We start from the raw sequence: 26208 nt of genomic DNA on the forward strand, positions 1-26208 counted from the left end.
ACAAGCGTGAAGGGCCACTAGACTCAATTTATAATTCGTGGTGCCCAACACATGGGAGAGTTGGGGCGGGGTGACTGGGCCTGTCACTTCCCTGAGGCTGGGGGAACTGCAGCCCTCAGAACTCTTCTTTCAACGTGGCAGCCACTGCGGGGCACACGCAATGCAGTGCCTTCAACGGAGACTGGCAGCATAAAACAGAGTGAATTTAAGAGTTAGCATCTCCTCAAAAGATGTTAACGCTTCACTGATAATTACAGCTGTGGCTCATGACTGCTTATATTAGACTTTGCTGCTGCGGTGGACCCTACCCTTTTCAAAGCTCAGGTTGCCTCCTCAAAAGGAGCAGAGGCCAGAAGTTTCCAAAATCTGAAATTTACAACGAGTCTGTTATTTTAGGGAAGAGGGAAAGCAGAAGTAAAAAACATTAAGATGTGTTATCTCCAGATACCAACTCCCCAAGGTGAATGTAATCAATATGCACTGCAAACATGGACTAACAGAAGACAAACCCCGTCATTTTATTGTTTCCACTTGTGAATCAATGATTTCGTAAAGAGTGTCAGCCTGGTAGGACTGTCAGCCAGCTTTCCACCTCTGCGACTAATACCTGAGATAAGCAACGGAGAGGAAGAAAGGCTTGTTCTGCCTCACAGCTTTTAGCAGTTCTGTCTTTACCACAGTGACATGTGCTGTCTGTCACAGGATGACAGTGGTCCAGCTGATGCGGACCAAGTGTATTGGGCAATAACTGTTTGGGGCCCGGAGTGAGGTGGGAGCGTGTACTGAAGGAGGCTGCTCACAAGATGGCGACTTGGACCCAGGGGGAGCGGATGGAGGTCCCGATATCAGCTCCAATGGCACGGTGCCAGCCACATGACTTCCTCCTGCTGCGCCCCCCCTACTAAAGTTTCCATAAGGCCCAACAGCACCACAGGCTGGCAGCCAGGCCTTTAGCATATGGGCCTTTGTGGGGTGCACTCTGGATCCAAACTATAACACCACTAAGTTCAAGGTTCAACATAAAATACCATACATTCATTCTGGTAACATGCCAGGACTCAACATCATTTTGCATGCAGGTGGCAGAATCAACGAGAAGACACTGTCCTTGTCCACAAGACCTTTATTTATTTATTTATTTATTTATTTTTTGGGTTTGGTTTTTCTCTGGTACCGGGAACCGAACTCACCACCTTGCGCTTGCCAGGCAGGCGCTTTTGCCGCTGAGCTAAATCCCCAGCCCCCCACAAGACCTTTATTTAAACAAACAAACAAACACTGCTCAGGTCATCACTTATATGAAAACTTCCATCTATGAACTTAGAACATCATTAAAAACACTGAATACTGTGTGCATTTATTTGGGAAATCCATGAGCAGATAGGACATCCTCACAGCTCTTTTAAAAATTACTCTATAAACACAATAGTCAATAAGCACCAAGCCCAGTGTCGTCAATGACTTGCACAATTTAGTGAGCTTCTCAGGGGTTGGTTGTAGGTCTCTGTATTTTCATAGATTCTCTTCTGTGTAATCAGGGGAAAGACAAAATTAAGTTCGAAGCTCTCAGACGCAGGATTTTTCTTTTCCTGGGATATCTGTATTTTTAGTTTCTGACATCACAAACGCCAACTGCAGGACACAGCTGAGAGAAAGCACATGATGAACTGAGCCTGGAGTCGGACTGTACTTTCTATCCACGGGCTTGCTCATTATTGAAAAGTGGCATAGTTTTAACAACTCAGCAATCTCCCGGTACACTTAGTCTACGGCAGGGTGACTGCTGTCACACTGGGACAATATCACGCGCCACTCGGGTTGGAATGGCACTGTGTTTCTGCACTCGGAGCGGGGTCAGATATGACGATGGGAGCAAAACCTCCCAGGCACGGTGAATGAGTGACAGCGCCAGCACAGGCTTGAGGGCCGGGTCAGCTGCCTCGGGCAACTTCCTGCTTTTTCTTTTCTGGTAAAAAGCACCTTGAAGGAGAAAGCACCCTGCTTGGATGTAAAAATGCTTTCTTTGATGCTCGCTCTGGAACATGACTGAATTCAAGGGGAATAAAAGAACTGAAATCCACATTTTAACAAGTGTAACAAAACCTTCAGGTGTGCAAGTACATGTATATATTAATCAAGTAGTTCACAATGCACGGCCACTGTAAAATATTTGTCACTTACGTGTATCCTATGCCTTCCCTTTTGCCCTCGAAAGTTCCTAAGCTTTTAGGAACTTTCTTTAGGAACTGTTACTTGTTTTTATGGGAGTAGAGATGGATGCCAGGCTCTTGTGCGTGCTAGGTTAAGTGCTCTGACCCTGAGCTGCACCCCCCGGTCTGTAGTTCACTTTTCTAGTGGGTAAAACAAAACACCCCTACCCTGCTACAAAAAAGGAAAAAATGAAAAACATCAAGGAGAACATTAATACTGGAAAATTAGGTTTCCACTTGCTATTTTGTTTGCATTGTTAAATGTACAAAAGCCAAAAATATAGCCCTATTTTTCTAGTATTCCACTTTGACATCTTTTCATGCTGGTAAAATGCACAGAACATAAAATCTACCACCGTAACCATTTTTAAGTGTACAGTTTAGCGGTTTAAGGACATTCACATGGCTGTGAACCCAATCTCCAGAACTTTTTCATTTGCAAACTAAAATGGTAACTATTCAAATGCTGCATTTCTGTAAAAAAAAAAAAAAAAAAAGAATATAAGAAGCTTTGTTTCTTCAATTATTCATCACTAGCTGCAATCTGCCCAGTCTGTGCAGAATACACTTCCAGGAACCCTGGGGAGATGGAAAAGAAATAACCGAAGTCGTCCCCATGGGATGCTAAGTCCCCCGAAGGCAGGGACGGGTGGCACTGCGGCGCTGGGCTCTGCGGTGTCTGCACGTGGCGGGCACTCAATGCCGAGGCTGTCGGCTGAATAAGTGAACCTTGCCAGTAAGTATGAAATACAAGTGCAGCTTCTCCTTCAAGCTGTGTCCTCTGTGCTGTGGACTTCCCGAGCACACTGACGCCACCTGTGCCCTGACTCCCTGCCCGAGCAGCGGCTGGTGCCCCACTCTCCAGCCCCAACTCTGGTTGTGAGGGGACAGCCAAGCCCCTGGGCCATGGCTCCAGCTGCTGGATTCTGGGATTTGCGCACCTTCCTTGCCCACAGCTCCACCCGGTCAGCTTCAAGCTGCTCCGCCCCTCTCCTCCTGCCGTCGTCTTCTTCGTCTTTGCCCCCTTCCTCCATCACTCTTCTTCCACTCCTTGCTTCGCTCCCATCTCGGGGAACCAAAACTCCACCCTGCAGCTCAGCGGGCCCACTTTGAGAAAAAGCCACCCTGAGCCAAGATCGGCGCAGCCCCCCTGCCAGAGGTCTTGGGGACACGTGAAGGTCCTTCAGGATCTCGAGAGCGTGGTTTGTCTCCCCACCTTGTATTTCTTTTTTACGCCATTTATTTTTCCGCAAGATGTCATGCAACATAAAAATTTAAAGAAAGTATGTATCTTCTATAACTTGCACTGGCGAATGTTAAAGACTAACATGTATCTTACAGCAAAAAAGGAAAAACAAAAGAAAAAGCATACAAGTGCTCAAGGAGAAAAGGGAGCTTGAAGGAAAAAAAGACCGAGCCTCTGCAAAAACAAGAGGGCAGCAAAGTCCCTGGCTGCAGGCCCTTTTATACCTTCTTCCTGCCATTCGCTCCAGGCCCTGCCACTGAGCGCGCTGGAAGATCGGTTCCGTGCAGGCCTTGGCCGGCACGCCTGTCAGAAGATTGGGATCAGGTGCCGGGATCGAGGGCTGCTGCTCTGTGCCTGCAACTGCCAGGTTATGCCCAATGCCCAGCCACACTGCCATGCCTGTCTCCCACCTCACTTCCATATGAGACGTGCGGAAAGGACAAATCTACACGGACAAAAGCGAGTGGGGGTTGGGGTATAGTGCAGCAACAGGGTGCTTGCCTTGCATGTGTGAGGCCCTGGTTCCACCCCCAGCACAACAAAGAAAAGGCAAAAAGGAGATTAGTGGGAGTTCAGGGTTGAAGGTGGGGGATAGCCACCTGGCATGCGCATTTTTTGGGGTGATGAAAATGTTCTAAAACGGACATGGTAGGTTGCACATGTCTCTGAATACACTATTGTAACTCAGGAGAATCATTTGCCTGAAGTTTAAAAAAAAATTCCTGCGACTTTCATCAGTTTTATATGTATGTGCCTAAATCATACATTGCTTAACTTGCTAACTTTTTAAACTTTTGATAAATGTATGTGATATATATCTTTATGACTTGCATTTTCAGTCAACACTGGTTTTTCTCAACTTTTATTTCTATTAGTGCGTGTCTGTAGTAAGGAACGCTTACATTCTCAACTTACATTCTCACGGAGTTGGTCCGTGCACAGAACACATCTCAGTGCTTTTCCGTCCCCTTTCCCTTGCCTCTTCCATCTCTTGGTCCCCCTGCCATGTGCAAAAGATCTAGTTCTCTATTCCTGTTCTTTATTTTTAGGAAAACAGATGCACCTTGAGCCCATTCACTTAAGTGCAATAAATTGGGCACACATGTGTAAATACTGCATTGTTTCTCCGGTGTGAGAAACCGACAGTGTCAATAAGGACCAAAATGTAAAATAGGTTTTATGAAATAGGAAGAAAATGTTCAAATGGGGGGCGGGGAAGGGAAACAAAATGAGACAAGGAAAACATGGAAACAAAGCTTTCATAAATGGGGAGAAGAAGGGGTTAAACGAGGGTGGGAAAAAAAGTTACATTAGGTACAGGTACAAATTCTCTATGATGAATGTGTTCATTATGTATACCTAAAATGTACCAATAAATCTGATTTTAAAATAGTACTCCTGTGTTTATTTAGAGACAAGATCTCATTGTGTAATTCAGGTTGCCTTTGAACACCCTATTTCGCCCAAGCTGGCCTCAAACTTGCAATTTTCCTGCCTCAGCCTCCCAAGTGCTGGGATTATAGGCATTTACTACCACACCTGAGTCTCAGCACTGTACTCGAGGATTCTCTGTTGAGATACTTATTCACTTCTATTGTTTACTAAATAACCTCTAAACTGAATATGCTAAAACTACCTCAGAGAGGGCTCTTGTGAGACACTTCATTCTAGATATTTGATGTTTCTGTGTAGCTAAGAATAACAGTGAAATTTTTATGTACCAATTTATTTCTAAATGTTTTTAAGTATACTTGAACCGTGACAGCTTTAGAACAACTGCCACCATTTCCAAATTGTCTTCCACGTTTCTGAACACGTGTGACAGAGCTGTAAGCAAATGTCCTGTGAAACCTGGCTTCATTTGCACATTTGCATGTAGTGACTTGGCCTGTGCAGCTGCCACGTTCAGTCTGTGTACATCCCCACCTGGACAGCAGTCAGGAGGCCAGCCCAGGCTCTGGCTCTGACCAGAGTCACTTCTGGGCTCCCAAGTGCTCACACGGGGTGAATCATACTTCTTGAAGGCTCATCCATCCCAGATGCTGTAACAAAATTCCACAGACTGATGGCTTATACACAACAGAGATTTATCACAGTTCTTGGGACCAGGAGGCCTGAGGTCAATATGCTGGCACATTCAGTATCTGTGAAGGCCTCCATCTTGTTCATGCATGCTGCCTTCTCGCTGTGTCCTCACATGGTGGCAGGGGCCAGGCAGCACTTACAGCTTCTTTTATAAAGACACTCATCCCATGAATCACATCCCAATGACCTGCCTAATCACACTGGTGATTCAGTGTCAACATATAAATGGGGGTTGGGGGTACAAAACATTCAGATCACAGCGGGGGTCCTTAAGTGTTTCTGCTGCAGCTATTGCCGCCAGTTTCCATGCTGGTGTCTGAAGGCAGCTGTGGTCTTGTAAACCAACACTAGCTGATTTGTAGCTATTGCCTGGAATCCTCTGCTGAAAGAGCGGTGAGGTCAAGTTCAGGCTCAGCAGGAGGAAGTTCTCTGATTTAGTACTAATGTCTCACATTCCCCCGCACTGCTGCTCCTAATTGTAATAGGATGATGTTAATGACTTCGGAGCAGTGCCAGAGTTGCAATTAACACAACCTGGTCGCTCTCGGTGCTTCCAAACTGGAGAATTCTTTCCCAATCCTTGTATATCTCAGGATATGATTTATTTTCAAGAATGCATATTACAGGCACCATAACTGTGTTTTGGATTTGCACCTTGTTACACACACAATCATATAAAAGGCTATTTTAACATTTTCAAAGAGACAGCTAGCCAGGTGTGGTGGTACATGCCTGTAATCCCAGCACTTGGGAGGCTGAAGCAGGAAGGTCGGTTCGACTTTGAGACCAGCCTGGGCTACAAAGTTAGCTCAAGGCCAGTGTGAACTGCATGGGCAGACCCTGTCTCAAAAAGACAAAGAAACAAAAAACAAACATTTATTTCTGTTATTTCTGATTTTATTGCATTATGTCCAGAAATGTGATATACGAAATTTTCATCTCTTTCATTTACTAAGTATTTATTTTTGTTTTCAGGATATGATTAAAGGCATTTCTATCTTTACAAGTCAGTTAGCTCAGTTTTTCAAACAATTCACTTTGTTTGAAAAAAAAAACAAAAAAACAAAAAAAAAAAACAATTCACTTTGTTACATTCTTTTAGACATAGCCATAGAACTCAATTGTTTTCATTGTTTTGTATGTTTTTTAAAATTTTACTTTTAATTGATTTGTAATACTTGTACTTATGACATACAGTATTATAATTCTGTACATATCTATAATGTGTAATGTTCAAATCAGGGTAACTAGTACTTTCATCTCCTTAAATATGTATTATCTTTTCTATGAGTGACTGTCAGTTACTTTTCTCACTGCTGAGACAAAATACCCAACACAAAAAATTAAAGGAGGAAAGGTTTATTTTGGCTCACGGTAGAGATTTCAGCCCACAGTTGGTTGGCTCCAAGGCAGGGCCGCATGGCAGAGGAGCCTCACAGATGAGAAACAGTCCATGGCAGGGCAGGCAGAAAGCAGCAAGCAGCAGCAAGCAGTAGCAGCAGCCTGCCTTCCCTCTCTCCCTTTACATTCCATCCAGGGTGTAAGCACAATGATTGGTGCCACTTCTACCCCTTGGGGATTCCATTATCTACCCACTTAACCCCAGTATCACACTGTTAATCCACCTTCACACACCCTAATCCAGCCACCTTCAAAACTCCCTACCTATGAATGCATGATTCTTTGGGGGGACATCTAGATACAAGCCGTAACAATTAGGAACCTTTAAAATCTCCTCTATAGTTATTTTTAAATATAGAATTGTTATAGACCACAACTGTCTTACACTTTCCTTCCTTTAACTGTATTTTGGTGCCTATGACCCACCATGTCTCTCTTTCCTAACCTCTATTCTGCTTTTTAAATGGTCCATCTTTCTCTGTCTTTTCCTTCTATGCCTTATGTGTTAGATTCTATTATCTAATGTCTATTAACTCAGACTGCTTTCAGGTCTTGATAGCAGGAAATTTTATACCTATCAGTATAAAAACGTAGGGGTAGGAAATGGGGCTGAAGAGGCAGGTAGGGGCCAGGTTTTAAAGCTTTTACTCTATTGTAATGAGATTCCCATGGCCAGGTTTAGGAAGCAAGGCAGCACATAGTATGTGTTTCATGTTTTCATGAGGTCAGTCTGGATGCTGAACAGAGGAAGGGAGGACTGCTAATGGGTAAGGAGGGACGGCTAGGATGCTTTTTTTGGCAGCAGACCAGCAAGGGAGGAAGGTGGCTGAAACTGGCTGTTAAGAAGAAGCTGCGGTCAGGCAACCAGCACATTAAACATGAGGTGACCAGGGGCTGGGGATTTAGCTCAGCGGCAAAGCGCCTGCCTGGCAAGCACAAGGTCGTGAGTTCGGTTCCTGGTACCGGAGTAAAACCAAAAAAAAAAAAAAAAAAAAAAAACATGAGGTGACCAAGATGAGAGCGCTGAAGCATTTTCCACCCTAACATATCTGTCTGTGCCTTACATCTACGTGTCATTTGTGATTTAGGAACCTAGTAGAGTTTTTTGGTTGACTTGCTATACCTTCTATCTCACTGTTAAAATGATGGGATATAGGTTCTCCTTAGTTTTTTTCTCAAGAAAATCTGACATTTCAGGTGCAGTTATTAATGCAGATGTCTTCCAGCCCTGTCTTAGCTTTAAATTCTTAATTATTATCTTGTAAATTACTTGACTTTTTCTCCCATATTCTATAGTAAAACTGATGCTCCAGGATGATGTATCGCCAGAACTGTGGTGTTTTGCAGCCTCCTGTGTAGATTCAGGGCTCTGAATTCTCCAGTTTAAGAAAAACATATCAATGTAGTACTGGGAGTTCATCAGAAAAACTAAATGGAAAATGACTTAAGAGATTCACCACTGGAACCCTCAAAGGGATATTTGAAAAAGGACCATTTGTAGTGGTTTTTAAAAAACGCTACCATAGGTCAGAAAAATAGAAGGTGCATTACCTTCGTACACACATTTCCCTAGCATCTTGGGGGAGACCAGAGCGAGCCTTAGGTCCCTTGGGCTGATGTTAATCATGGCCAAGAGATCCACGGTAGGATGACGAGGTCCTGGGAAAGAGTCCGTGCAAGGAGGCGGGAAAGTAACTGCGGATGTCTCCTGGCTGCACTGCGCACCTCCCCCGTGTCTGCTTCCCGTTCACGACAGATGCTGGGACCGTCCCCACGGGAGTCCGGTCAGGGATCAGCTGCTCAGCCTCAAGTCCCTAAGTCCTGCGTGGGGATTCACGCAGCTGCGAGGCGGAGGGCAAGAAGGCCATGCCAGTCAGGGACCGAGTATTTACACAACGGACAGTGAAAGTACGGTTTTAGGCACCACCGACCAGATGCTTCAATTTGAGTAAGATATGCGGCACCAAAAACACATCACCCACCCTAATTAGAGCGCGTGGCCGCACTGCGCATGCACCGGGAGGAGGGGCGGGGCGAAGCGAAGGGGCGGGGCGCGCCCAGCCCGCGGAGGGGCGGAACACACGAAATTACCACAAGCATGGCCACGCTGCGCGGGCTGCGACAGACGCCCCGGCACTTACTAGTCTGTGAGAAGTCCAACTTCGGCCACGACAAGTCACGCCACCGGCATCTCGTAGAGACGCACTATCACAATTACAAGGTGAGTCAGGCCGCACTCGGTCCCCGCGGGAGAGAGAAGTTTGGAGCAGCACCCTGCTCGACTTCTGGTTGCGGGCCCTCCTGGCGCATGGAGGGGCGGGGCTAGAGGCGGGCCCTTGCTGGGCATCCTGGGAAATGTAGTGTCTTTGCTGCTTTGCTATGTAGCGTGCAGTGCTACAGGACTACAGCTCCCAGCATGCATCTGGCTCGGGGGCGGAGCCCAGTTCTGCGTGGAAGAGGATGCTGCCGACTCCGATTCTGCCAGGCTCCACGCTGGAAAGTCTGCGGATCGTTGTGAAGGGTGGGACTGGGAGTTAAAAGGGAGTGGCCACCGCCACGTGCAGCTGTCCTTCGCCCTAAATCAGGGCGAATTCCTCAGCTCCTTGCCATCGGGTTCCTCTGCCGCTGGACTCCCTCCCCGTCTGCCTACCTGTGCCTCTTTTCAGAGTAGCGTGCAACCGCTACTACTTGCTTTCCTAAACTTTTATGGGAACAGGCTTTCTACTTATTAACTCCAAATAAACCCAACCTTAGCATGATACGGATTTGAGTAACCATTTTACACTTTAAGTTAATCGCCTGATTGATGTCTCAGAGACTTTTAAGAGACCACCTGAGTCCTCCGGAACAGACTGATGTGCAGTCATTGGGAGGGCGACTTTCAAGACGGGGACGCTGGAGAACGTTTGAAACCTCTTGAATTTTAACACCTCTGCTTTAATTGGAAAGCTTATTGCAGCATTTAGGGCTGCATACCTTAACTCCTCCCATCTGACTGCTGCATTTCCAGTCTAGAAAATGGAAACTTGAAGCACTTCTGCTTCCAATTAGCCTCTTCATTGGATGTCCCTAAATTCCTTATGCTCCCAGGGACGATCTTTTGATTCCAAGATAATATCAGGGTAAACACATCCAGAAATATATAATAGTACTTTTTATTTCCTTGAAACCAAAGTAGTGAAAGGGACAGAACATAAAATATATTGCTAGTTTGTAAAAGATAAAATGTAAGCAAGACCTTTCCACTGAAAAGTTTCTGTGCAGTTTTTTCCCCCATACTGTATGTATGCATGCAAAGATGGAAAACGGGATTTTCTTTGCTGGAGATTGGTAGGTTAAGAGATGTGTTGCCTGTGTGGCGTGTTCCAGTGAATCCTGTGATTCAATAGTGAGCAACCGTCATGATACTTCACTCCTAAAAACCTGGTGCTACTCTCCAGTAAAATAAGTCTTGTTTGCATTAAACATCCCAATAGGTTTCTTTTCTAATTCCTGAATGTGGGTTACCATCGAAAGAACTGAAAAACCTGGTCATGGAAATGGGACCTTATTACTTTGTGAAGAACTTACCTCTTCATGAGTTAATTACACATGAATTCATCAACACCTTTGTGAAGAAAGGTAAGAAAAACTGTACAGTGCCTGTGAATAATGCAGGATGAGGAAGTACCGGGAGACCACTAGGATACCCTAGGGTACTAGGGTGTTTCTCACTTTAAACGGCCTATGGGAATAGTCCCTGTGGTCACGTGCATGCACCACGCGCCCATCCCTCAGTATTCTCATCCTGCTCTTTGCTGTGTCCTGTGTAGTTGGTGCTTTCTGATGACACCTGTCCCCAAGTCTTGGATGGGGATGTTGCAACATAAGGGTATCCATCACCTTAAAGCAGGATTACTAGAGAGAAAAGCCCTGCAGTCTGTGTCAGGATGCACTGCTGTTGGTGGTGTTGCTGCAGACCCTGCTCTCAGCCCTCTCCACAGTGGGGGAGCTTGGTCTCCTGTGTCAGAAGCTTGTTCTCCTGATGCAGCCATAGCTGCTGGTCACAGGGCCAGGTGCTCCTTCTGGTTCAATGTCATCATCTTAGATTTTGTGCCCCTGTCCCTCCTCTGCTTGCCATGTTCCCAGCTGTGTCTGCTGTATTGATTGGTTTGTTCCAGTTGTTTCCTAGGAGCCATTCATCAGAAATTGTATTTCAGAGTGTCCTTAGGATTCCCACCCTCACCTCATCAGTCACTGTGCATGGGCCTCAGACTTAGCTTCTGGTTGCCCCACGTTTGGCTTCTCCTGTAGACGTGGGGAGAATTCTAGTTGTTTGTTGCACCTCTCATTCTGAGGCTCCTAAGGCTGCTTATGAGACTAAACATCTCGCCTTTGTTCTCATGAACATTTTTGTCATCTACTTTGAAGTCTGGTACTATTTTGGTAATGGCATGAACACATTTTGTAGCAGGCACTTTTAAATATCTTAGCAGATTTAAGCCTTGCAACATCTGTAAAGTAGGCCTGTGAGCCCCATTTAACCAATGACGGAAGGTTGAGTAACTTGAATATTAATTAGTTGGGTTGCCTGTGAATGTTAACCTACCACTCTGCTGTAAGGTGTATACTCTCACCTGATATTCTGCTTTGTGCCTTTCTGCCAGCATCCCTGAAGGTAGACATTCCATTAGAGTCCAGTTTCTGCCTGGTGATGGTAAACTTCCCCAAATAGGGCTTTAGTAAGGGCGAGAGCTGCACGGGCCTTCTGCATACTGCAGCTTAGTCATAGCACGTATTAGGGTTCCTGAGTGAGCAAGAGCTTTGGGAGGTACTGTCACCTACTTGAAAGTTTGGTTGTCGTGTGAAAACAGTGCACTAACTTTTTAAGTGTAACTTTTTTTGTCTTAATTTCTGTTCTGAACTTTCTATTATAGGTTCATGCTATGCACTGACATACAATACAAAGATTGATGAAGATAATACTATTGCACTACTACCAAATGGTAACATTGATTTTTTTTTCCTTTTTTAAATATAAAAGAAATACATACTTTAAAACTGTCACATCATATGGATCTATATAAAGTGAAGGTCCTTCATCCCTGCAAACTCACTTTTGTTCTTAGAAGGCACTGTTAACAGTTTGATGCATGTGGTGTATATTTTCTATGAATTTATAAATACATATTCTTTTTAACATAAATTTTATTTTACTGTGTAGTGAATCTATGTTCTTTTTTCCCCAAGCTACATATAGACATGTTTTCCTTTCAGTGTGTCTTAGTCACTGTCTTGTTACTAAGGCAGAGCACCCGACACCCACAAATTAAAGGAAAAGAGCTGTATTTTAGCGCAGGGGTATAGTCCATGGTCAGCTGGCTCCAAGGCAAGGTGGAAGGGATAGGTAGAGGCAAACTGTTCAAGTCATGGCGACCAGGAAGCAGATAAGGGAGGAGCTGGGGAGGGAGAAAAGGCTTCCAGGTCACACCTCCAGTGACCCATCTCTTCCCCCTAACCCCCCTCCTAACATCACATTCAGCTGTAGCTCCCTGTGATAGTCACCTTCCAAAGCCCTGCCTCTGAGCACATGAGAGTGTTGGGGGTCACTGATCTAAACCATAATACAGTGCAAATAGTTCTAACTTACAACCATTAATGTCTTAAAGATATATGAAATATACCATATCTGTATAACTGTTTCTTCTTTCCTAGAAATTTAGATTATTTTTAGTTCTGCTGTTGCAGAAAACAGACCAAACACGGGAAAAACGGCACCAAGAAGGTTTAGGAGACAGTTCATTACACCAGTGGGCTTCTAGGATCTAGGATCCTCCTAAAGGATCTCTCCTAAAGAGTCAGAGCCCCACCTGGTGAGGTTTCAAAGCTTTTAAAGGGAAAGTAAGCAAGGAGGTGCATAGGCAGATTTGGTGCATGTGATTGGAGGGTCGGGTGACATCATGGGTTGCTGAAGGAGTTTGACCATCTCAGGTTACATTGTACAGCTATCAGTTACACAAAGCTTGGGTTATACAACAGAAGAAATGTCCTGTTACATTTTAAGTTACATTGCAGGGCCATCAGTTATAGAAAGGTAATAGAGACGGGATACATAAAGGAAGAAATGTGCTGTTATCAGGCCTGCTGGACATGTCCGCTTGGTCGTGGTGGGCATCCTGGGCAGGCTTTCATTTAAAATTTTAATTTTCCCCTTCACTACTATTTATAATACCCATGTATTATGCAGTTTATTACAAATGTCTAATTCTTTGGTTGCTTTGCATTCTTAGACAATATAAATCATGTTTTTAGCATCTCTTTAATGGAAATTATTGGATTAATTGTAGGGAAATTAATTTTATCATTGGATAAAGACACTTATGAAGAAACTGGACTTCAAGGTCGTCCATCTAAGTATTCTGGCAGGAAAATTATGAAATTTAGTAAGTATTGTGCACCTTCATTAATGTCTTCAGTCCAGTAATCTTTGTGTAGCAATTTAAATTTAAGTATTTGAATTACCTCTAATCTCTGTTGAGAAAAATACAGCTCTTTTTTGTCTTTAAAACTTCTGACTCAGTGGATTATTGGTTAGGCTTCATAGAGGATCAGATGATGCTGCTAACTCTGTTTTTCTCTTTACCTCAAGCAGCATTATATAGCAAGTGAATTAGACTGTTTCAGATACTTGTTTTAGGTCAGAAATTCCAAGTAATGATTCCAAAAGAGCAGTTTGCAACGTGTTCTTAAATAACTTCCCCCAAGTCTTTATGATTAGCGGTAGAAGTTTCTCATGAGTGAAGCAATATAATTCTGGCAACTATATCTGATGTGGACATCAATAGTTAAGACTTCCATGTCCCTGAGTATATTGGAGTTGAACTCCTGAGGACTTCTGTCCTTGGTCTTTTTTAAAAATTAATTAAATAATTAATTAATCTATATGTCTATCTGTCTGTGGTACTGGAGATCAAACCCAGGAGTGTTACCACTGAGTTACATCCCTAGCTCTTTTTATTTTTTATTTGGAGACAGTCTAAGTTGTTTAGGCTGGCCTTGAACTTGTAATCTTTCTGTGTCAGCCTCTCATGTAACAAGGGTTAAAGGCATGTGCTAACACACTCATTTTGCCCTTGGTCTTTGACCTAGGAAAGTATGAATTTAAAACATTTGTTAGTACTAGTTTTTAATGCTAGAAATACCCATGGAAGGGATATTTTGGATTTGGTAAACAATAGAAGGAGCAAGAAGAACAAAGTCATTCTTACTAAAATTTCCAAAAATTCTGACTCCTTTAACATAACTTTCTCCACAATGCAAACGATGTATATTTGAATGAAACGCATATTCCTTTTTCCATTTTTTAAAAGTTGTTTCCATTGATTTGATGGATTTATCCTTTAACCTGGATTCCAAGAAGTATGAAAGAATATCTTGGTGCTTGAAAGAAAAGAAGCCATTGAGATTTGATTTTCTTTTGGCTTGGCATCAGACAGGTATGAAGAATAAACTGTATATTGATCTGCTTTTATTATGATTATAATGAATGAAATCCTTAGGAATTATGACATGCTAGTCCCCTTTGGAGGATAGGGAAACATGTAGGTCTGCGTTGTGGTTGGTGTCTCATGGCTGGGATACAGTATCCAACACCCACAACTGAAAGAATGAGAAGGCTTTAGTCTCACGTTTTCAGGCCGTGTTTAGCCCATACCAAGGCAGAAATGGCACGGTGGAAGGGCCAGAGAGCTCCTCACATGGTGGAGACCAGGAAGCAGAGAGAAAAGGGAAGAGTCAGAGAAAAAGGTACATCTTCCTGTCACGCTGCCTGTGACTGACTACCCTGTAACTGGGTGCCTCCTCCTAAGAGGATACTCAGCTATTGAGCACATCAGTGGGTGATCATCAGTGGCCCCGTGATCTAGTTATCTATCGAAAACCCCACCTCTGAGCACATGGGGCTTTGGGAAGACGTTCTCGACCTAAACCGTAACAGACTGTTTTGGAAATACACCCATCATGTGGCTGCTGGTGTCCAGGTTGCTTCCGTGAGTCTCAGTTCTGTAGTACATTGGTGTCTCTCATGCCTGTGGCAGATATAAGAGATAGTGAAGAGATTTACTGAAGTTTCAGTCACTTGCAGTCTTAGATGAGGACCATCTCTGTAGTCCGTTCTCGATAGCTTTCTCTTCCTGAGTATCTTAATTACTACTTTCAGTGTTTTTCAGAAACTATAAAAAGTCCAAGATTTTTTTTCCCTACTTGAGGTTAACATAATAGCTTGCAAAAGTCTCAGATGCTGGTGGAACTCCTGGGTCAGAGACAAAGGACTTAATTCCTCACAGAAATAGCAGGCAGAGTGTTAGGATTCTCCACAGAGACAGAACTGATAGGAGGTGGCTGGCTGGCTGGCTGGCTCAAGACTTACCAGGGGAAATGGCTTGTGCGGTTGCGGAGGCTGATGTCCCATTGTAGGCCATCTGCAAGCTGGAGAACCAGGGACATCAGTCTGTGAAAGCCTCAGAACCAGCAAGCCACGCCTAAGAACCAGGGGACTGCTGTGCAAGCCATAGTCCCAAGGCCAGAGAACCTGGAATTTTGGCGTCCAAGAGCAAGAGAAGCTGGCTGTCCCAGCTCCACAGTGCGAATCAGCCTTTCCTCTGCCTTTGCGCTCCATCCAGGCGCACAGCCAATTGGATGGTGCCCTCCTGCATTGAGAGTGGGTCTTCCCTCCTTGGTTCACTGACTCATATGCCAGCCTCCTCGGGAATTTCCTCAAAGAGGCCCTAGAAATAATGCTTTACCACCTCTGTTGTTATCCCTTAATCCAGTCGTGTTGACATCTAAACTTACCCACCACATAGAGAGTCGGCATTTGCGCCAGTTCACCGAGTTGCAGTACCCAGAGCGTGACACAGAGTGGGTCTGGTGATGCTGACACATGTAGTGGGGTCCATCGCAGGCAAGGAGCCCGGGGCTTCAGGAACTCAAACCTTTTGTAATGGGCACTAAGCTTGCCGACCTGCTTGTGAAGGAGGGAGACGTTATGGCCCTTGGCTCTGGGAGACCCTGTTTCTGCCTTGCATGGCCATCAGCTCCACAGACATCTCTGAAAAGACCCACTTGTTTTACTGAGTTTCAAAGGCAGGCTTGAGTGCGATTCTGTCGTCATTCCATTCCTCTTCGGTCTCCTCTGTAGAGATTTGCAAACATGCTTCTGCCTTGGTAGCATCTATTACTGTTATTCATACTTGGGGTTTTATGTGTTAGGATGAAATTTTCTTAGAGCAACTAAAACTGATCTGGGCCTGATCTGAAAGCATTGTGCATTTCTAAGAAAAGCGAGAGGACAAAAGTTCACAGAACTCTGGCACTAGGAGCTGAAAGTAACTTTAAATGATGTTAGTTTGAATCCAGCTTTGCATAACTTCACTCTTACTTAATCCTTCTTGCCTCCCCCTAACTCAGAGGGGACTGGGGTGGTTTGAGGGATTCGCCGAGCTTGCTTACAACTTTCACATGGTTTTATGTGGTGCGTTTTAAGGTGCCGAAGAATCAACGATGATGTCATACTTTTCCAAATACCAGATTCAAGAGCGGCAGCCCAGAGTAGCAGTGAGCACTTTGAGAAATCTGCAGTGCCCCGAGCTGCGGAGCGGCGAGCTCCGCGGAGAGCCGGAGGCGTCCTGCGGCGCCCCGGAGCTCTTCGACTGGCTTGGCGCTGTCTTGTGTGACGTAGACCTGTGGGTATCCGGGGCTGTGGGTGGTGTAGGGCTCTGGCTTGCTGCTTGTTTCCGGCTGGGCTTTTAATACTTGAGATGAGATTATGTCATGAATATAAATATCTTTTCTTTTGTAACAGGAATAATGAGCCTAATAATTTCATATCAACCTATTGCTGTCCCCAGCCAAGCACACTGGCTGCAAACGCTTACTTGTGTACAGTCACTGGTTTCATAGTTCCAGAGAAGATCTGTGTGCTCCTGGAGCAGTTGTGGTGAGTCCCTTTTTGTCTTTTACACACGGCTAATCAGTGCCACAGTGCTGTGTTCCACGACAGGGCCCTTACGTGCATTTCCCATGTCTTTCCTTGCTTGGGCTCCAAGTGCAGTAACGTTGTCAGAAATGGTATAATTATCCTTGCTGGTAGGAAAATGCTATTGCCAAGTGCTCGTCCTTATGAAAAGATAAAACAGAGCTTCATTATTGCTTCTTGGACACAAACTGCTCATTTTCCTGCTTCTGCTCCCCTGGGCCATTTTGGGTACAGAATTGTAGTATCTCTTAAAAACACAGCAACATTCTGTGGGACAAATTAGGATCTCTTCTGGGGATTGTAAAAATCATTCTGAAATGGAATGGGAAAGAATTGATCATCTCTGAATCCAAAGTGTATCTAAGATATGTTGCAGCACTGGAATTCCGTGAATCACTGGGCGTTAATAAAATGCCAAGTATTGTATAGAACAATACAGGTTTTGCATTGGGGAATGTGCTGTATAAATCAAATGTGTATATTGTGTCTAACATGTGGACATTCAAGTCCTCCACTGAAAAGACCAAATTGGGCATAATCCTGTTTAATAAGCATGCCGTCTACTCTTTTTTTGAAGTGTCTGTGACTTAAGTCTGCAGGGTTTTCCTTTTTAAATCTAACATCCTTTTTTACATTTATTAATTTTGCACTTTGATTTTTTTTCACTTTGATTCTCTAAATTAAAAAGGGCAGCTTTTAAAAATTCTGATGGAACTGTTCTGCCTTGTTTCAATGAAGAGAGACTGAGAATAGCGCTGTTAATGGAGGGAAAACTGTTCTTACACACTTCATGGAGTACTTCTGGCTTTGGCTCTTTTAACCTTACGTGGTCTCCCAGAGTAAGAATGGACACCACTGTTTGCGTGCTATGGCTTAATCTTTATGGAATTTATGGTATAGCATCAGGAATTTGCATTGTCTAATTTTTATAAAGTAAAGCAAAAGCTTAAGCTTCATTGCTACATGACAGACACCACTTATCTTGAACAATTTTTTTTAATATGGACGTTGCTCACCTCCCTGTTTGTTAAGAATGATTTTTCTTTTTCAGCCACTACTTTGATGAGCCGAAGTTAGCTCCGTGGGTAACGTTGTCAGTGCAAGGCTTTGCAGACAGCCCCGTTTCGTGGAGAGAAAATGAACATGGTTTCTGGAAAGGAGGCGAACACTTGTACAACTTTGTGATTTTTAATAACCTGGACTACTGGCTGCAGATGGCTGTTGGAGCAAATGATGACTGTCCACCATAAAAAAATAGGAGATTTAAAATCATGTTTGTTTATGCTTATGCTTATTTTCAGATCTGTTGGTTATGAAAGGGTTGTGTGTTCACGCAGGCTTCTATAATGAGGACACTTCTCAGACCAGCTTTTTCCAGTGTTCCTGCTGAAGGACAGCCCCTCTGCCATGGCAGGTGGGCTGTGGCCGCGTGATAGCGCATAACTGCCTCCTCTCCATCAGTGTAAACACAGATGTGGCCTTCCACCCAGCAGAGCAGGCTGGGTACGCGGGGACCAGGGAGTATTGGACCACTGGCCAAGGTGTGTGCTGTTACTCATCACAACTTTTTCAGATAATAAAAAGAAATTCTCATATTGTCCTTACCAGGCCAATCTCTGTTGTAAATGCTCTAAGGAAACTGAAGCACAACCTAGGTAAGCTACCAAGGTATACTGCTAGTCGACCTGAGATTCAGTCTCAGGTCAGCCTGGTTCCTAAGCATGTGTCCTCTCTGTTGCCCCTGGGTGGGGGAAGGATATGTGTGTACTCCATTAAAGGACAAGTTGAAAGAACGTTGGCTGGTATGGACATTTCTAGAAGAATATGAAGAGCCATTCTTTAAAACTAACCAGTTGACTTGCAAAATAAGAGTTCTCAAAGGCAGTGTTTTATTTTTTTATTTTGTTTGTGTTTTTGTTTCAATGCTGGGGAAGCAAACCCATGGCCTTCCTTGTGCTAGGTAAGCTTTCCACTGACAACCCACATTCCCAGTCCTCAAAAAAAATTTTTAATGGAAACAGAAACCCAAAGTAATTAAAGCACCGATACCACTTTTCAGTCTTAATATATTTGCCAAATGTCAAATTGCATCTCCTTTTCATTCCCTAGGTTGGAGAGGGGGCAGCAGAACAGCAGACAAAGCCTAGGGTCTGCCTAAGGCCAACCTACTAGCAGACCTCATAAAATTGAGACCCCAAAGGATAGACTTAGAGTAGGGGTGAGCTATAAATACCCGTCTGCGGCCCAACCCCCTCCCCTCACCCCTAAACAGCAAGGAAATTTCGAGTCCTGAGGGAAAGCACATCCTTTGGAGAATATAAGTCTGTTTGCACACACACACACGTACCCATGCACTCATATATGCATGAGGTCACAGGCAGCCCTTAAGGCAGTTTGTATGTACAACCTGGGAGACTTGGGTCCCCAGCTGGAAATTGCAAGTGCTAACAGAGTCCAGTACCCTCCAGGTGACACAAAAGCAAAACCCACTACCTTCGGCAGAAGCGAGGGTTTCAAGGTATCTAACATCGTCATTAGAAATCACAAAAATAGCAGAACAGACACTGGCTCTGAAAGACTTAAAGGTTGTCACATGCAGTATAAAGTATTTTCAAATAAGGATTAAAGAACATGATTGTAAAAATAACCAAGGAGCTTGAGAAAAGTTAAGGTTAGGAATGAAAAATATTAAATTGAAAGCTCAATTGATTGGTTTAATGGCTGACTAAACAACACTACAAAGAAGATAATAGTTATGAAAAATGAAGACAGTTTTAGACTTGCAAATGCTGAACAATATCACCCCTGGGCCTGCACTACAAGAACAGACAGGATGTCCTTCAGGCAGAAGGGAAGTAGAGCACCAGAAATATTTACAAGATGGGGAAATGCATGGTTTATTATTTAAATCTCTTACAAACAATTGTTCAAATAATATAGTATCAGATTTTAAATATATGGAAAAATAAAGTGGTTGACCATCATGGCTTTTAAAGACAAGGCGAGAAGAAGAATGCTATTGTAGGATTCTTGTAATATGAAATATTTGAATGTAGTGGGTGATAAGGTAAAAATTCGTAGGATGAACCCTAGAGTAGCCACTAAAGTGACAAACCAAAAACTCTTAACTCTTCAGTAAAAAGGTAAAATGCAATAGTAGAAAACCATTGATTAATGGAAAAGACAGACATAAAAGGCAATAAATTGATGGGATGAATAGAAAACATAGACTCAACCTCATCACATTAAGTGTAAATAGTCTACCCCAATTAAAAGGCAAAAAATGTCACGTTGGATTGAGAATAAAAACATGACTGTATCCTGCCCACAAGTGTACTTTAAATATAAAGATACAAGGAGGTTAAAAGTGAAAGAATGGAAAAAAGATGCACTGTGCTAGAACTTTACCTGGAGTGGCTATCTCGGTATCAAAGTGGATATCAGAGTAAAGAGTAATAAATAGGGATTAAGGAAGTCTGTATAATATGGATAAACTAACTAGCAAAACCTAATGCTCAAATCTGGGCACCTAATAAACTTCCAAATACATCAAGCAAAAATTAATAGAACTGAAAGAAAAAAGACATGCATAATATTTTAATATCCATCTCAATAATTGATAACTAGGCAGAAAATCAATAATACAGTAGATTTAAGCAACACTCCACCAACTTGACCTAATTGATATTTGTAGAATATTCTACCCTACAGCAAGTGGCAGGATACACATTTTTTTTTTAAGTGCACAAGGACTGTAGAGATCTATTATGGCCCATCAAAAAGTCTCAGATTCAGAAGTATTCATCATAAAATTATGTTCTTTGGTCACAATAGAATTAAATTAGGAACAAATAACAGATCCTTGAAAATCTCCCAAAATATGGAAACTAATTTAAGGACCCATAGGTAAAAGAAGTCTAAAGGGAAATTAGAAAATAATACAGAAATTGTGCATTGCAGCTAAATCAGAACCTGGAGATTTATGGCATTCAAATACTTATATTTTAAAAAGAAGAAGAAGAAAAAAAAGTGTCCAATCAGTCATTTCAGTCTCCTCTCAGAAATTTAAAAAAAAAAAAACCTAAAGCAAATACAAGAAAAGAAAGAATAGAAATGAAACTGAGATTCAGATGAATTTTTTAAAAAACTAAAAAAAAAATTTATGGATCCAAAATCTCTTTATCAAAGTAAAAACCAGTGAAATTTTAAAAAGAAAAAATTTGTGGATCCAAAAGCTTGTTCTTTGGAAAACTTGAATGGATGGATGAATAAAATCTTTAGCAACATTTATCAGGAAAAAAACCCCTACAGATCAATATTGTTCATGAATGCAGGGTGAAAATTCCAAGTAAAAGTTTAGCAATTTGAGTCCTGCAATGTAAGAGAGAAGTAATACATCATGATCTGATGGGATTTATCCAAGGAGTACAGGCTTGATTTCACATTGGAAAAATAGTGTAATTCATTATTTAAACAAACTAAATAAGCATAATTATATAATCATCTCAACACAGAGAAGACATTGACAAAAATCCAGCATCATTTCTTTTCAGCAAATTGGGAATAAATGGATGAAGGGCAGCCACAAAAATCCTTCAGCTAACATCATCAATTGTGAGACTGAATATTTTGCTCTAACATCAAAACCAGAGGGGCTGGGGATATAGCTCAGCAGTACAGCGTCTGCCTGGCATGTGCAGGGTCCTGAGTTTGATTCCGGGCACCAAAACAAAACAAAACAAAACCCAAATCAGAGACATCTGCCCTTACCACTTCTGTTCATCATCATATTGGAGGTTCTAGACTCACCAATCAGTCAAGAAGGGAGAGGGTAGGTGTCTTAGTTACTTTTCTCATTGTTGACACCCAAAATTAAGGGAGGAAGCAGGCAGCCAGGGGCCGGCCCCGATGGGGATAGCTGTAGGCACCTGGGCTGACCCTGGGCCATGAGGTGGGCCCAGGGCTGGTTCCCCATTTGGTGCTCAGCCTGCTGGGGGAAAGTTGTGGGCCCTCATGGGACATGCCTGTGTGGGTCAGAGAGCGCTTCGGTGAGCAGGGCAGAGGAGAACTCAGGCAGGCTTCTGCATACCCAGGCGCCCCAAGGCCTTCCTTCTGGACCCGCACAAAATAGCTGTTGTCCTCTTCTTGCTGGGGAATCCGGTAGGAATACTGTTAGAAATAGATTTTTGTTTTCTTATTTTGACTACAGCGACTCTATAAAGTTAATTAGGATCATACTGCCTGCCCGATGGTAGTATTGTCAGAGTTGAGAGTCTTCTTTTTACCGTTCCATTCTTCATGTTGTATTGTGTTTTATTTTTTCTAATTTTTAAGGACAGTTTTATATTTACAGAAAAAATGAGCAGCTAATACAAAATTCCTATGTACTTCCTGCCAGAGACAGAGAGAGGGAGAGAGAGAGGAAGAATTTATCCTTTTACTAACATCTTAGTAGGGTGCTTTGTTACAATTAGGGAACCACTATTGATACATTACTATAAACTTGGGTCCAAGCTTTCTTCAAGCTTCCTCACTTTTCCCTGATGTCCTCCTTCTTTGCAGGATACCAAGAGACGCTTTTTCCTCCTGGCTTCTTGGGCTCCTCATGGCTGTGACAGTTTCTCAGACTTCCCCTTTGACGACTGTGAGAGCTTTGAGGAGTGCTGGCAGGTGGATGGCAGGCTGCCCCTCTGCTGAAATTCGTGTTTTCCTTCCAGTCAGACTACAGTTATGGGTTCAGGGGAAGATCAAATGCCCCCGTCAGTAGATTTTATCCAGGGTGCCTAACCTCAGTATGACTTCTGGCTGTCAGTGTTGCTGGGTCACTTGGGGGAAGCAGTGTTTGTCAAGTGTCCCCACTCTGAAGCTCCTCCTTTTCTCCCCTCCCCACACTGGGCTCTGGAAGGAAGACAGGTGAGCAGCTCCTCCTACGGAATGGGGCGTTGGCCCTGCCTTCAGGGTAGAGCACATACCTGCTTTCTTTGGAGTCCTGCAGAGGAGATTTATCTCTTCTCTGCTCATGAATTTGTTCAGTCACTTATTTATGTTAGTATTGACTCTTGGATTAGAGAACTATTTTCAGTTATAACACGCTACTGCTTCCTTTAGTTTCATTACTTTAACTGTTCTGTGTTTGACCACTGAGAGTGCTTTCATTTGGTCCCTGTGCCCCTTTAACACACCCATCAGTGTGTGCATACGCGTGCATAGGCGTGCGTGTGTGTGTGCGTGTTGCTGTGGGACATGCCCTTTCTGGCATCACAGCATATTTTGATCACTTCCGGTTATGGTTTGTGTCTGGGTGTCCCCCCAAAGCCTCATGTGGTCATGGGGCAGGCTTTTAGAGTTTGATTGATTATGGGTGTGAGAGCTACACCTGCCCTGGGGTGGATAGTTTGCATATGTAAGGGAGAGGAAGAGGCTGCTTGCGGCTATTCCTGGCTTTTGTGCTTGTTGCTTTTGCTGTGTTCTGCCGCCAGGAGCTGTAGCCCTCTGCCATGTGCCACTCTGCCTTATAACCAGCCAAGTATGGACTGAAACCTCCACAAACTGTAAGCGAAATAAACTTTTCCTTCCTTAATTTTGGGCGTCAGGTATTTTGTCCCAGCAACGAGAGAAAAGTAACCAAGACACTTCCCCTTTCCACCCGATGGTCTCCCCAGGCCTCCTCCTCTTCCCTGATCCTCTCCCTTCTGCTTTGATAGCAGCTCTTTTTTATTTTTAATTACTTTTTGGGGTTCCACATAGGAGAGAAAACATGAAATACTTGACATTCTGAATCCGGATTAGTAAATACTTCATGTGATGGTCCTCCAGGTCCACCCGTTTTCCTGCAAAGGAAATGATGTCATTCATTTTTCATAGCTGAATGATGCTCCACTGTGAATATATACACCACATTTTCTTCATCCATTCTGGTCCCATAGCTCAGACATTGCAGGTGGCACTGTAATAAATGTGAGGATCAGGTATCTCTAGGGCTACATTACACTTTCATCATTATTTTACAGTGTACTCCTACTAATAAAAAGAAGTCACCGGTGAAACAGTTGGCTCTGTGATGTCAGAGCAGCCTTCCACATCTTGTGTTTACTGCGGCTCCTGCCCACATCAGACTCACCTGTGTTGCCTTTGATCTCCTGTGCCTGCTTGTGCTGGCCTGGAAGGAGTAGCTGGATCACATACTGTGGTACCATCAAGCCTCAGGATGCAGGTGCTAAACCATTGGATGTTCCAAATCACCTGAGAGCGCCTTTCTCAGGGTTTGTCTCCAGGGCGTGAGGCATGATTGTGTGTCACTGGCTTGGGGAGACACAGCAGAGAGAACTGACGAAGCCTCCAACTGTTCTGCTTTATGTAGCCTTCGGCTTGCTGTAGCCCCAGCCCGAGCAGGAAACAGGGGTCTTTGCATTTCAGTGTTTTTCCTATGATCCATAAGTGTGCATGCCCACCCAGTTGAAGAGGTGCAGTAAGGAGTGTAATTTAGGAGGTGTCCTGAAGCTTGGAAATGTGCTTTATTACTGTTAATTCTCTTGAATAATCTCAGCTACAGTAGGTTTTTTCAAGCTATAACTGCTAGTTGATACAATGTTAAGCTATTTTTCTGCTTTAAATTAAAAGCTGGATACAAGTTTTAAAAGACTGAGTTGAGACATTTATGTAACTAGTTAAGGCTGAAGAACTTCAGGGCTTCAAGGGCTTTCTCGGGGGATACAGTCACCGGGGCGGTTTTCTTAGGTTTGGAACAAGGGGAAGTTAGGCAGCGAACATAACAGCTGCACAGAAGCTCCCCTCTGAAGGGGTTCAGATTGCTCTCAGCTTCTCTCTGCAGACCCTGCCAAAATGTAGGGACTAGAGACCGCCGCAGGCGTATTCTCCTGGATCCAGAGTAGGGGGACCAGTTTCTCCTCCAACTGCTGTCACTCCGCATCACTGTGAGAAGAGGTCCAGCTCCTCCAGATAGCAGGAAGCCAGTGTGACTCACGTCTGGAAATGACTGGAGGCCAGTCTCTTCTAATCAGAGAAACACGGCACTGTTTCTCCATCTCCCAAGGCTGGGCCTTCTCCCTCCTGCTGGTGCACTGCCTCTGTTTCACCACAGAGCTCCCTCGAGAGTCACTGAGTCCGCTGTAATGTTTATCGAGCATCTGGTTTCTACTTGACACAGTTACTGTGGGGTTGTGAAGACAGCAGTTGGTGACTGGGCTCATTAACTGTGTCCTCAGGGTGACATAGCATGGTTATGGCCGAGCTGCTGAGTGGATGTGCTGCAGGGGTGGAGGCTTGGTTCTCCTGGGGAGGAACAGCACCTGGGAACTCTCTGTTCTTGGGGCTGCTCCCTCTGCCCCTCACACTCCATCTCCCCTGGCCCCCATTATGCCATTTTGGGAAGACACTGCCCAGCAGGACACCAGCTCTCTGGCTAGAGCTTCTGAGGCGCCGTCTTCCTCTAATGGCGAATGGAAGCCTTTTCCCAGGAGAGAGCTCTACTGACTAGAAACAACTCTTCTCTTAATTCTTACCCTGTGCCCCGTGGATGGGATAGTTAGCAGCTCATGCATCCCCTCTGGAGAGTGATTATCCTTAGTTTAGGAGAGGGAGACTCATGAAAGGGACTTACAGTCGCTTGAACGGCAGTAGCGATGGACGCAAGGACTGGAAATCTGGGTCATGGCTCCATTGGCACCGTGAGCTCTTTCTGAGGAGAAATCAGGCAGACCAAAAAAAAGTATATTCCTGTAGACATTCTTTGTTTCCCTCAACTAACGATGACAGTCTGGGCCCTCTCATTTGCAGAGCTCCCACCTGGCTCTCATTCAGATAACAGTTGGCAGCCAGAGGCAGCAGCTCTGGAAAGGGCCTCGGCCACGCATCCTGACAGTCACCTGTGGGAGAGGCTGGAGAATGTGGGGCAGTCAGACTCTTGCCTGTGCAAGCAGCCAGAATTTGGTGTGTGTGTCTCAGGGTCCCAGCGGGCCTCCCTCTGTTTGGTCCTGTGGGAAACTTTCGAGCACAGGATGCCTTCTGAGCTCTTAACACTTGTCTCTGTCCCTCAGCTGGTAAACTTTGCCCCTGTTCCATTCTGAATCCATTTCAAAGTTCTCAGAATAAATGTACAGTCAATATATTTGACTTTATAACAGTAACTGACATTTGTGAGCATCTGCAGTGCCTTCAGGCAGGCTGAGCATTGTCTACACTCTGTGTCGGTTAATACCCACAGAACACCCTTGAGCAGATGTGTTTCACAC

General features: G+C 44.0%; 1 protein-coding gene across 1 annotated transcript; it reads left to right on the plus strand.

Moving 5' to 3' along the window:
• The first annotated feature begins 8994 nt into the window (after positions 1-8994).
• Rpp40 (ribonuclease P/MRP 40kDa subunit) lies at positions 8995-18750 on the plus strand. Its single transcript, XM_005398880.2, has 8 exons — positions 8995-9163; positions 10419-10563; positions 11859-11927; positions 13269-13364; positions 14292-14417; positions 16466-16664; positions 16784-16918; positions 18009-18750. Exons 1-8 carry the CDS (start codon positions 9041-9043, stop codon positions 18205-18207), a joined length of 1092 nt encoding a protein of 363 aa, XP_005398937.1. The 5' UTR covers positions 8995-9040; the 3' UTR covers positions 18208-18750.
• The last annotated feature ends 7458 nt before the right edge of the window (positions 18751-26208 follow it).

Source organism: Chinchilla lanigera, unplaced genomic scaffold, assembly GCF_000276665.1.
Source record: "Chinchilla lanigera isolate Chin_1 unplaced genomic scaffold, ChiLan1.0 scaffold00064, whole genome shotgun sequence".
Classification (NCBI taxonomy): domain Eukaryota; kingdom Metazoa; phylum Chordata; class Mammalia; order Rodentia; family Chinchillidae; genus Chinchilla; species Chinchilla lanigera.